This window comes from Salvia hispanica, chromosome 4 (assembly GCF_023119035.1).
Source record: "Salvia hispanica cultivar TCC Black 2014 chromosome 4, UniMelb_Shisp_WGS_1.0, whole genome shotgun sequence".
Taxonomy (NCBI): Eukaryota; Viridiplantae; Streptophyta; class Magnoliopsida; order Lamiales; family Lamiaceae; genus Salvia; species Salvia hispanica.
Genome location: NC_062968.1, coordinates 11,866,964 through 11,879,530, shown reverse-complemented (window position 1 = coordinate 11,879,530; position 12,567 = coordinate 11,866,964). Strand labels below are relative to the sequence as shown.

At 39.0% G+C, this 12,567-nt stretch overlaps 2 protein-coding genes across 3 annotated transcripts; one reads left to right on the top strand and one right to left on the bottom strand.

The window, feature by feature from the left end:
* Window positions 1-3,871: 3,871 nt before the first annotated feature.
* Window positions 3,872-4,216, bottom strand: LOC125220368. Its single transcript, XM_048122538.1, has one exon. It carries the CDS (start codon window positions 4,214-4,216, stop codon window positions 3,872-3,874), a length of 345 nt encoding a protein of 114 aa, XP_047978495.1.
* Window positions 4,217-9,086: 4,870 nt separating this feature from the next.
* LOC125219251 (mitogen-activated protein kinase kinase kinase 3-like) lies at window positions 9,087-12,555 on the top strand. Of its 2 annotated transcripts, XM_048121175.1 has the most exons (4): window positions 9,087-9,630; window positions 10,126-10,422; window positions 10,744-10,831; window positions 12,221-12,555. In XM_048121175.1, the coding sequence occupies exons 1-4, from the start codon at window positions 9,347-9,349 to the stop codon at window positions 12,227-12,229; spliced, it is 678 nt and encodes a 225-aa protein (XP_047977132.1). In that variant the 5' UTR covers window positions 9,087-9,346; the 3' UTR covers window positions 12,230-12,555. The 2 variants fall into 2 exon arrangements, with proteins under 2 accessions (XP_047977132.1, XP_047977131.1); XM_048121174.1 differs by lacking the exon at window positions 12,221-12,555 and having other exon boundaries at window positions 9,088-9,630; window positions 10,744-11,083.
* Window positions 12,556-12,567: the final 12 nt, after the last annotated feature.

Sequence of the window (12,567 nt, the reverse complement as noted above, 5' to 3'; positions counted from 1 at the left end):
CGTCCTCAAACCTGATCTGGTGGTGATAGTGGACGTAGACTCCTTGACTTGCCACTTTTATCGGCCGCTCCGTGACCCAGATGAACTAGCCCAACTTCCAGAATGGAAGCCTGCGTTCATAAACTGTCAAGGAGAACAAAATAACATAAATTAAATTATTTACACCAAATCCTCAAACGCAATAACAATAAACGTCATCCATCCCCGGCAACGGCGCCATTTGAAGACACGTAGTTGTCACTGTGTGCACAGAAAGGAATAACAAGTTTCCTAGGTCCAACAAATCCACTAGATCACAAGGTCTAGGAACTCACTGGTCGTTGGAAAATCTAGGTCGTCGGACACACAAAGCACTTCTTCAAAAACCCTCAACCACTTATACTAAAACCTAGCACAGGGAAGTAGGGATCGATCCCACAGAGATGGATGCGTAATGATCATGCTCAAGGATTTGGAAATTATTTTTGGGTTGGCTGCTGCCACGCATTTTTTTTTTGGGTTGAGGAAATTAAACTAAACTTGGGATTTTAAATTGCTACGCTAAAAGCTAGATCTAGGCGAAACAACAAAAGCATGCACGTAAACTAGAACCGAAATAATCGCTAGATCTGAGAAACTATTCTAAATTACCTAGATCTGGGAAATAAACTGACGGTGGGGACCATGACTGAAAAAGCAGAGTACGGACGAAAAGCTGGAAAAACAACTAACTAAGGTACTAACTAACAACGACATCATCTTCTCCAACCAATTTGCATAAAAACTCAGAAGAAACAGGTATGAGCGTAATCGGAAAACAGAGCAGACTGGATTTTAACGATTTAATGAAGAACAATTAAGAACTAAACAGATCTACGGATGCTAGACGAAGCAAAACAGAAAGTAAACAGAAAACTCAAAATCCATGCATAACTCGACTTCCCCTGTTCAAATCCAACCTCGGATGCTAAATCCACTCCGGATCCAAGCATCCGACACAAACTCCAGCCAAAAACATTCCATAACTTCAGATTCAACAAACAATCTCCGATCAACAACAACACCGCAGATCTACAGCCAAATTCCCCAGATCGAGCACCAAAGTGACAAAAACAGAGATCAACATGCAACTTGCCGAAATAAAAACTTTTAACAACAGGATCAACGTAGATCAACACGAGATAACACAAATATAACGAAAACTAAGAAATGCATAGATAATCAGTAACATCAACAACCAAATCGACTTCCAAAAGTGAAGTTCGAACGAAATAGAGTGCAAAAGAACCGAAAGTAAATAGATTGTATCTTCACCCTCACGCGGACGGTGTTACGACGGAATTTCTCTGAAGATTGGACCCCTTAAAACCTAAACTACCCCAGAACTCCCATTTCCCAAGTGTGTGTGTGTTGTGTGTGAGCTAAGAGCGAAAAGTCTATATTGTGTGTTGCATGCTTCTCTATTTATAGGCGTTGAAGTGGGGCCCAGCGAGGTATAGATAGACTTTGTTGCCCTCAGCTATTGACTCCCTTCTTTTAGCCTTCTTTTCCTTAAATTCTGCTCACTTCTCCTTCATTCTTTCGCTAGTCCGTTTCCTCCAGCATCTCCTGGATCTAGCGATTCTGTCACACACCTGGCTTAAAAACTGTGTTAGACCCAACAAAATATAGTGCTTTTCACCATATAACCGATGCATGAAATTAGCCTTATCAGTGGTTATAAAAAGATAACCACTATTGGCAATTGAAACTGAAAAAAGTAACATATAACTGTCCCACATCACTGTTGGCAATCCAAACTTTTGAACAGTTTGATCAAAACACTGGTTCCATGATGCTTGCTTGAGGCCATAAATGGCCTTCTTAAGCTTCCAAACCATGTGTTCCTTGCCCCTTACCACATAGCCTTCGGGTTGTTCCATGTAGATGGTCTCCTCAACACTGCTGTTAAAAAACGCAGTTTTAACGTTCATCTGACATACTTCCCAATCCATGTAAGCTGCTATAGACAAAAGGATACAGATCGATTTGAGCATGGCTACTGGGGAGAAGGTCTCATCGTAATCAATGCATTCCCTTTGGGTATACCCCTTAGCCACTAGTCTTGCCTTCCAATGGCAGTACAGCCTTCGGGTAGGATAGACAAATCATAGACGTCCTTGTCTACCATTGATTGTAGTTCCGAATCCATTGCTTTCACCCATTCGCAATGATCGACATCTGTCTGCGCCTCTGCAAGATTCCAGGGATCAAGTACATTGTTGTCCGAGGAGTGATCTATGCACTCTCCCAAACCAATGTATCTTTCGGGCTCATGAGAGACCCTCCCACTGCGACGCGACACTACAATATTTGGAGTAGTAGTTGAAGTTTCTGGAATTGTTGTTACACTAGGTAATTATTCTTGGTTAATGGAACTTGTGACTGAAGTTAGCTCTTCAAGAGCTATCTCACTGCTGGACTTATGATTCATTACAAAGTCTTCCTCTAAGAATGTGGCATGTGTGCTCACAATGACTTTCTTATCTCGGAGACTATAGAATTCATAAGCTTTCGATCCTCTAGGGTAACCTATAAACACACATACCTCCGTCCTAGATTCCAACTTAGTTAGATCCTTTTCCAATACATGAGTCGGACACCCCCACACTCTGAGATGTTCCAGATTGGGCTTTCGCCCAGTCCACAACTCATATGGGGTAGTAGGAACTGATTTAGAAGGTAAGTTGTCTAATATATAGCTTGTTGATAGCAAGACATGCCCCCAAAATGAAATTGGTAACCGTGCATAACCATCATCGATCGGACCATGTTTAACAAAGTCCTATTCCTTCTTTCAGCTACGCCATTCTGTTGGGGTGTGCTCGGCGCAGTCAGTTGGGATTGAATTCCCGACGCTGATAAGTAGTCCAAAAACTCGGCACTTAGGTACTCGCCTCCGCGATCAGATCGCAAGCATTTGATACTCTTACCATGACGCGTCTCTACCTTAGCCTTAAACTCCTTGAACTTGTCAAAAGTCTCAGACTTGTAGCGCATCAAATAGACGTATCCAATTTTCGAGAAGTCATCAATGAAGGTGATGAAATATCGAAAACCGCCCCTTTCCTCGGTTGACATTGGTACACACACATCAGTATGAACGAGCTCAAGTATTTCCTTGGCCCTATTACCCTTTGACCTAAAAGGTCTCTTGGTCATCTTGCCTTCCAAACAGGATTCACACTTTGAAAACAGTTCATTCTCAAGACCTTTAATAAGATCTTGATCAACCATCGCATGAATCCTTCTCTCGTTGGCATGACCAAGTCTAAGGTGCCATAAGTACGTTTCGTTCATTGAAATTGAAGGTTCTTTTCTTTTCTTAGAAACTTTCGATGTAGCATTGAGTTCTGATTTACGTTGATTAAACTGTGTAGAAGTGATTGTGTACAGATTGTTTTCCATGATACCACGACAGATATAAGAACCATCTTTCTTAATAACGCAATTGTCATTAAAAGAAATCGAATATCCATCAAAAGACAATTTAGAAACTGAAATTAAATTTCTTCTAAAAGAAGGTATCAACAAAACATTCTTCAAAATAAAAAATCTAAACAAACGTCTCCACTGCAACGGCCGCCACTTTAGTGGCGTCGCCCAGCTGGACTTCGATCTCACGATCATGTAACCATCTTATCACCTGCATTAAGTCAGGATCAAAACATATATGATCAGTTGCTCCAGTATCAATAATCCATGTATGAGTAGATGTCGAAGCCAAACATGACTCGACTACTAGAGCATGGTGCATACCTGTAGCCTTTCCCTTTTTAGGACAGTCTGGCTTCTAATGACCTTTCTCTCCACACTTGAAACATTTTCATGTAGGCTTTTTCTTCTTCTTTCCCTAGGCATTCTTAGCTGCAACTGGGTTCGGCGTCTTTTTCTTTCCTGCGCGAGGCTTAGAGCCAGAGGAATTAGGCGCCAAACTCAGCATAGCTACTTTAGCTTGAACCATAAGGTCCTCCGCCGACTGAAGTTCAGTCAGCAGCTCAGCCAAAGTGTAATCCCGCTTGTTCATCTCGAAATTGAGCTTGAACTGCTGGAAGCTAGGGGGAAGATTCTGAAGGATTATTGTAATCTGGGACTCGGGATCGATCGTCCCTCCCAAAACCTCAATCTGGTTGAGGTGGCTCATCATCTCGAGGACTTGTTGCCTCAAAGATGTGCCTTCCTTCATAGTCTTCGTCATGATACTCCGAAAGGCTTGAGACTTAGCCGTTCGATTCTGAGTACCAAAAAGATTTGCAAGATTTTGCATAATCTCGGTGGCAGTCGCCATGGCAGAATGCTGATGCTTTAGTACTGAAGACATAGATGCCAACATGTAGCACTTAGCCATCTCATTCGCCTTATACCACCGGTTATGCGCATTCTGAACTCCTACCGATGCGTTAGCAGCGGGAACTGGAGGCTGTGGAGTAGTGAGCACAAACTTGTACTCTTCTGCTGTGAGAACGATATCCAAATTTTATTTCCATTCTATGTAATTTTGGCCCTCGAGTTTGTTTTCTTTGAGAATTGCAGAAAGAGGATTAAAAGACATCTTGACGGATTTTATTGCACTGCAAACAGAAAAATTTACTATTTGGCATAAACTTATTGTAAGGAAATTGAGTAGATTAACCATAAAACTTTTCAAAATCTTACAACAGCAAAATTAAGAAATTGTGCCCTCCAAAGGAGGTTTATGCGCATTAAAATTTTGACAATTTTACTGGTCACAACACCGACGAATAGTCCAGAGACCACAAAACATGGCATGGCCGCCTAATGTTGCCTAAGCACGACCATCAGATTTAGCATTACAGAATTTTATTTCTACAACACACTCCCATGACAATGTTTATGTGCTGATAACAAAATCAAGCTATCTCATAAATTCTGATTGAACCCTGAAACTCGTAGTTCTTTAGGATTATTGTCCCCACAAGGTGGGTGGCGATAATATTGGGAACCACTTTCTAGTTCATTCTATTTATTGTGTGAGAAGTCCGCCCTTATGAACTTACTGTTTCGTAGGATTATTGTCCCCACAAAGTGGGTGGCGATAATATTAGAAACTAGCTTCACAAAATTTGGCAGTCCAACCGATGGAAACCATATATAAACTTTAAGTTCATAATTATCGCTTAGATATTTGGGTTATGGTTTTTCATTAATTATCCTTTAGCCTTAAGGCAGATTAAGACTAATTAAATTCTGTTGGTATTTAATTGACTGGATAATTAAATCTTTTATTATCTTTAAGTATCTTAGTTTAGGAATTAATTAATCTAGAATTTAATTCTTATTCATGTCATACTATAAGATATATCTAAAATAAAGTACATTATTTAAATCTTAATTAGACATGAAAAATTAAATTCAAATAATATCCATGTTCAAGATTATGAAGAAAATAATTATATTATTTAATGCAATCTTACATATCTATCCTAATTAGGATTCTAGATATATATAATATTTAGGAAACTATTAAATTATTCATATCTATATCATCTAGGATATAAAATATTCCATAGATATAGAAAAATAATCAAAATATTCCCAAAATCTAGGGAAATCTTCCCAAAATATTTTATTTCATTAAATAATATTATATTTAATGATACCTTTTAATTTAGGAATTAAATAATCATTAAAATAATCTTTCATCGTTATCGCGTTGTTCGAGGTTTGCACGAATCAACGCGATGAAGATTCACCGGCGATACGCTAGCCAGAACGGCGAGTTCGCCGCCCAGCCACCGCCGCCCAGCCCGCGCACGAGGCGCGGCCGCTTCTTCCCTCCCGTTTTTCGCGGCGAAAAGACGCCGTGAATCTCCCTCCGTCGACGTCACCTGAACGCAGCTCTGCTGCGTCGTCCGGCAACCGCGCTGCCCTCGCCTGAACCAGCGGTGGCCGCGCTAAGCGGCGCCGCTCCGGTCAAGCGTCGCGGGGTTGGTTCAACTAGGGTTAGGGTTTTTGCGACTTCCGGTGGCTTCGCCAGCCGATCGCGACGTCGACGCCCCTCAGCCTTGGAGCCGAACGAAGTTCTCGATCACGGCGGCGGCGTGGACGAGCCCTTTGCTTGCGTTCACGTCGCCGCGCATCCGATTCTGTGCTCCGACTGATTGGACGCGGATTCTTGGAGCACGTCGAGACCGGCGGTCTCACCGGCGGCGTGCACGAGTCCTTTCTCGTTCGCGCGTCGCCGGTAGTCCGCCTCTCTTGCTCCCACTCGCTCGACAACCCTCTTCGATCGCATGTAGTGCGATTCGTCCCGGCGCAAGCGCCGACGAATCGCACATCTCGTGCGTTCGAATATTCAAGTTCTATTGATTCCAATGTTCTTGAGTTCATCATGCATAAAATTAAACAATAAAATACTAGAACATGCTTCGAAATCAAATAACACATGCATACATGAATTTCGTGAAATTTAAATCCAAATAATCAGAGCCAAAGACTGGCTCTGATACCAATTGAAGGAATTGGCAGCGGAAGCGTGCGTCGAGTTATCATAATTTAATATTTATTAATCGAACAAATAAATCACATAATAATCAGATCTATTTAGCAGATTATTTAGACAAAATCTATTCGCGTAATTCTCACATGTATCATGCTCATAACTTGAATTAATCATGCTTTACGAATATTGACACCTAAAACATGCTTTTCTACGGAGCAGAAAATAATACCTAATTAATTCTCCAAAGAATTGATGATGGCTAGCAGCTTCTCTACGTGACGCTTTGAATACTAGACCAGGATATTCTCTTTGGTTCCCGAACTGTACTCTAATATCAGTGTGGGCTGATCTCACCGGAATACTAGGACTTAAATAAAGAAGACATTAAATTCTACTCCACGGAGGAGAAGAAAAAAATCGCCCAACTCCAATAGGGGGGGGGTACGAAAATTTAAGAGGAAAAATAATGTGTTGTTATTGTATTTTTCTGTCTCCTTTATTCTCCTATTTATATTAAGTTCCTTTTGGGCCCAGACAGGGATCTATGGAAGGTTTTGGATATGAGCTCATTCAATTTACTTTTTACTAATTAAATTGAACCCAAAATTTAATATAAGCTTTAATTGGAATATTACGAGCAGCCACTACAGAAGTAATATTAAATCCCCATCCAAATCCGAAATTATAAGTAATCCAGGTTTCGGTTTTAACTTTCATTCCCGCGCTTAAGATAAAAATGTCCATTAATTAATTAATTTCTTATTAATTCCAAGAGTGGACTTAGCATGAAACACTTATTTATTATTCATAGAGTGATCAAACTCCAACTAGCTAGGTTGTGAATAATAAAACCTTGTTTCACGCTCCTCTTGAGGACATTATCAAACGAGACCCACCTCGCGCACGATTCAATATCATAGCAATCCTAGCACCGCTAGATATTAATAACCACTACCCAATATATCAGGATTATTGGGTTACGAAAAATCCGCACCATTTGATAAGTCAAAGTAATGCATAATAAATACCGTATGCTCAATGCTAACCTACATTGATTAAGAAATAAATATTTATCAAGACCTCGCCTTTCAGTAGATAGCCCAAGGACAAGTCTTGCTTTGTTAGATCCGTTCAGTGCTTTACCACACCAATGTCATCTTATTTCAGTAAGGCTTAGAAATATGCGGACTGACATTGCAACCTTTCACGATGGATAGTCTAATTCCATCTAGGTCGTGAAATTCTTCTTTTTCTTTGTTTAGGATTGACCGTGTTACCTTAAAGTGGACGCCGCCCACAACCGGTCTACTAAAACAAAGACTTAGACTTTGTTAAGTTAACTTATACATTTAAACATGCATTAACATCCATTAAATGTAAAATATAACAACATTATGACATGTTTTATTCCTTGGAAAATAAAATAAGAGTTTTACAATATTCAATCACTCGAAACGTGATTTCTAATATACAAACTCTAACAGTCTCATGGGCCCCTCCTTCTATCACCAATTGGTTTTAGAATGAAACCCATGGATTTCTATCATGGTATCGGAGCGGGTCGCCGATTGTGGGTCAAATTTAACTGACCAGCCCAGTATATCTCTAAGGCTGAAACCAAAAAAATGACTGACCCAAAGTAAGTATATCTCGAGCTTAAAATTTGGGCCAAGTGGTCCAACCGATCGGAAAAAAATTAGGCTAGTTGTCCAACTGATTATAAAAACAAGTCCAACCCCTCCAAGTCATCTTGAAGGGTTTGAGGGAGAGTGTTGACAATTGAAACTAAAAATGTAACATATAACTGTCCCACATCGGTGTCAAGAGAAAAACTGAAACTAGTATATAAGTCTCATGGGCCCCTCCTTCTATCACCAATTAGTTTTAGAATGGAACCCATGAATTTCTATCCACCACAATAAAATGAGAACTTAATATCAGTTTGTTAATTCAACAATATTAGTTGGTACCGTAAAATAAATTACACTATTCCATTTGTTTGTCGATTCAGTAATATCAGTTGACAGATTCAGTAATATCAGTTGACATTACAACATATCTGCTGATTTTTAATATCATAAAATCCTATATATATGAATCAATAAATTAATATTAAATCAGAAACTGATATATATTGTGCAAATTGAAACAGTTCTCAATTCCCATTCTGATGATAGTCTTAGGAGAAATAGACACCATATTTAAATTTTATACCATTTTTCAATATTGTCGTAACACCTACTTGGTGTTATTCCATTGAAAACCCAAAAATAGGTTTAGATTTGATGTATAGTTGAAGAAATTGTCTATAGCAAAAAAATGAGTTTTGATATATAGTTGGAGACGGTCTAGCCACGAAAAAGGTACTCCCTCCGTCTACAAAAAATAGAGCACATTTACCATTTATAAGCACATTTATTTATAGAAAGTTTTCAATGAATAATAAACCTACACATTATTCCATAATACTACTTCTCGCCTACGTTTTTTTTACTTTTTTCTCTTCTCTCTTATTTTACCAATTCTATATTAAAATCTGTGTTATACAACAATTGCTCTAATTTTTTTTTGGATGGACTGGGTAATTTTTTGATGGAGAAATGTAAGGTAGGTGGTTAAATCCAGCCACCGCCTGCCGTCCGCAACAGACGTAGCTCTATCATTTTGTTTCCGATGTCTCTCGAGCTAAACACAAACGACGAATACTCCAAATTCTCATATACATACGTATACACGGAATAGGGCTTTCTTCTTCTTCTTCGATCGAACTTATAAATTCAACCAATTTCCAATCTTTCTCCCTATTTCTCGCGCATATGTGAACATATTTCTATACTCAATCCAGTTTTGGTTTACTTCAAAAGAATGCCCGCTTGGTGGAATAAGAAAGGTTGGAGCAAAGACTCGGATAATTCGGCTAAGAAGAGAGGCAAAAATTTTGACAACCAAAAAGTCAACTGCTTCCACGAAGCTCACGCGCCTACAATTAGCCGAGCCGGAGATTCATCTGGCTTCGATTCTTTCGATAAAGGCCACCCGCACCCGTTGCCTAGGCCGTTCAATGATCAGCTTCACGGAGGCGCCTCTGGATCGGGTTCGGTTTCGAGCGTCAGCTCATCTGGCTCGTCCGATGATCACGCTGCTTTTAGGTGAATTTTTGGTTAATGGTTTTTGATAAATAATCTCTCAACCGTTTAATTTGGGTTGTTGTTATTGGAATTTTATGATTTCTTGTTCTGATACACTGTTGGATTTGATTAATTAGTTACCTGATTTTGTCCCAAAACTTGAAATTTGATTACCTTTCTTTATCTTGTCTCCGTTTTTGAATTAGTTAACTAGGCGGTCAATCTAGTTTCTAGCGTATCAGCAACCATTTTTACTAAGAATACTAATTCCTCATTTTGTTCCTTTTTTAATCTTGCAATCATTGTATCTCAAACTTATCTCCTTTAAAACTTAGAAGATGAAGTACTCCTACAACACTGTAAATTAAATTCAACGCAAATGCAATTCAAAGGAAAGTGGTGGATTACTGTTATTTGGTTCTCTGGCATTAGATGTGAAGGCAATATAAACTTGTAATAAATGGTTTACACTGTGCTTCTTTATGTTGTGGGTGACATATTTCAATCCTTTGATAGAGGGCATGGGGAGAACAAATTGAGTCGAGGCTCCAGGTGCAGTACAACACCCGTATCACCTCTTCATGCTCGTCTTGGTGGAATGAGCTTGGACTCTCCCGGTGGGAAACTGGAGGAAGGGAAGAGTGAGTTTCATAAACTGCCCCTTCCACCTGGCTCTCCATCTAGCCCTTCTGCATTACCAACTCCAAGAAGTCCTGGCACAACTGAAAGCTCAAGTTATAATGCTTCCAAATGGAGACAAGGAAAACTTCTAGGAAGAGGCACTTTTGTTCATGTTTACCTTGGCTTTAACAGGTAATGGGAAATTATGGAATGATTTTAAGGAAAGTAGCTTTTTATCAAACACTGTTTTTCACTAGAATCTACCGTAATATCCTCTATTATAATTTCATATTCATATGGATTGATACACTACATGCCTTTGGAAAGGGTATATATCAGGACCCTTAACTCTAGCGGGTCGTCTGCTGCGTGTATTTTTTTATTATACGACTCCATTTAGACTATAGGGTCAGAACTTAGGACAAAATTGATTATATTCTCTTGTGCAGTCTACTTGGTTTAATCTTCTAAGGATTCCTTACGTAATAAGAGAATCTAATGTTTTTATGGCAGTGAGAATGGGCAAATGTGTGCCATAAAAGAAGTCAGACTTGTTTCAGATGATCAGTCATCAAAAGAAAGTCTCAAGCAACTGAATCAGGTCCTTCTGAGTACTTTTCCGTCTTGACATTATCAACTACTCGAAGAATAACATTCTGCCTTAATGCATTTGGCTTTATCTGTTCTTATCTATATCTTCCTTACAAATTTTTTTTATAATAACCTTGCTAAGTCAGCTCTCACATCCAAATATTGTTCAATACTATGGAAGTGATCTGGTACAATTTAGTTCTGTTTATTATTGTAGTGCATCTCATTGATCTATATGTTGAAAGCCCAACTGGGACGAATATATTAATTTGTGGAGAATCTTGCAAAACACATTATAATAGCCAAGACGGGTACTCGGACAGTTGATCAAATTGGTAATGCGGTACATATGAAAAAAATATACCAAGAGCTCCCCACTATCCAGAACATTTTTTCAGGAAGCCCATTATCCAGAACGTTTCTTATTTGAGTCCCAGAGTGCTAGAACCGTAAGAAGAGAACCAGAGATCTCTAAGACTGGACCAAACTTCTCTTTAGTACAAAGAATAATACCATTAATAACGGCAAGAGTTTCTGCTCAAGAACAATTTTAGGATACTTGATAAGCTTCTGCTTAAGCCTCTTTGAGCTGTCAGAATCTTTAACAACACACTTATGTCAGTATAAATGAGTGTTGGCATCCACTGTAGTTTATCCAAGCAGTAGAAGATTCCAGTCTCCTGATAATATCTGAAGATGACACATAGTCAATTCATTTGTCTTGTACCCTAATAGGCATCCAAATACGTGGCTTCTCTCTCTAAAGTAAGTTGTATTGCTATGATTGACCTGTATGCTTTACCTTCCATAAATAAAGTCACAACTCACCATGAAGTCACAACTCACAATAAAAAAGTCATAAACGTTATCTCAACATACTGGCTCAAAAGTTGGTTGTGCATGTGACAAACAATATCATCTCCCCTTGTTTATACTCCCTTGACTGAAACCAGAACTTAATCTCTTTTTAAGAATGACCAAACTCTGTCTCACAAATAAAAAAGAAGATGACTTGATTTCATTTGGACCAGAACTTATTACATATCAAACAGATCTCAACAGTCAAAACATGGTTTCTATGTAGATTCCACTCAAACTCTCCTCAAGAAAACTTCAATGCGTAGAATATTTTGTTTCCAAACCAGCTCCATCCCATCCTTATTCTTGAAAGGCGTCTGATGAACTTGCGACACAGAATATAAAAATTTAACCAAATCTAGTCCTTAATGAATGAATGATTCTAAGCCGGAGATCAAATTTTTGCTGCAAATTCATGAAGAAAACAAACTTCTTGAACAGCCCCTTATTATCAGTATCAATAAAGTTCTCCACTCGTACCATTTAAGTATAAAATGTCTATTTTATCATTATCCTTATCTGACCGGTGCATCTCAATCAGTGTTGTTAGGGTCGTGGGGCGCTCTGGGTCGATGAGGTGGGAATCTGGGTCGCGGGCCGATGAAGCGTCGGGGCGAGCGCCCCACGAATCGGGGCGCTAGAATAGGCGAATTATATTAATATATATATATATATATATAGTTGTGAATCTGTGATACATTCCTACCTGCACAGTTCTAAAGATAAGCTTATAGGAAAAATATAGTAGAAAATTTTTAAATAGCATAAGTCCAAAACACAAACTCAATAATTGTTCCAAAACAAGTTGCAAAATATGAAGTAAAACTCGTGGTTGGAACTTGGAAAGGCAGAGGCTGAAAGTAAGTATTTGGTTTGTGATTTTTGCTG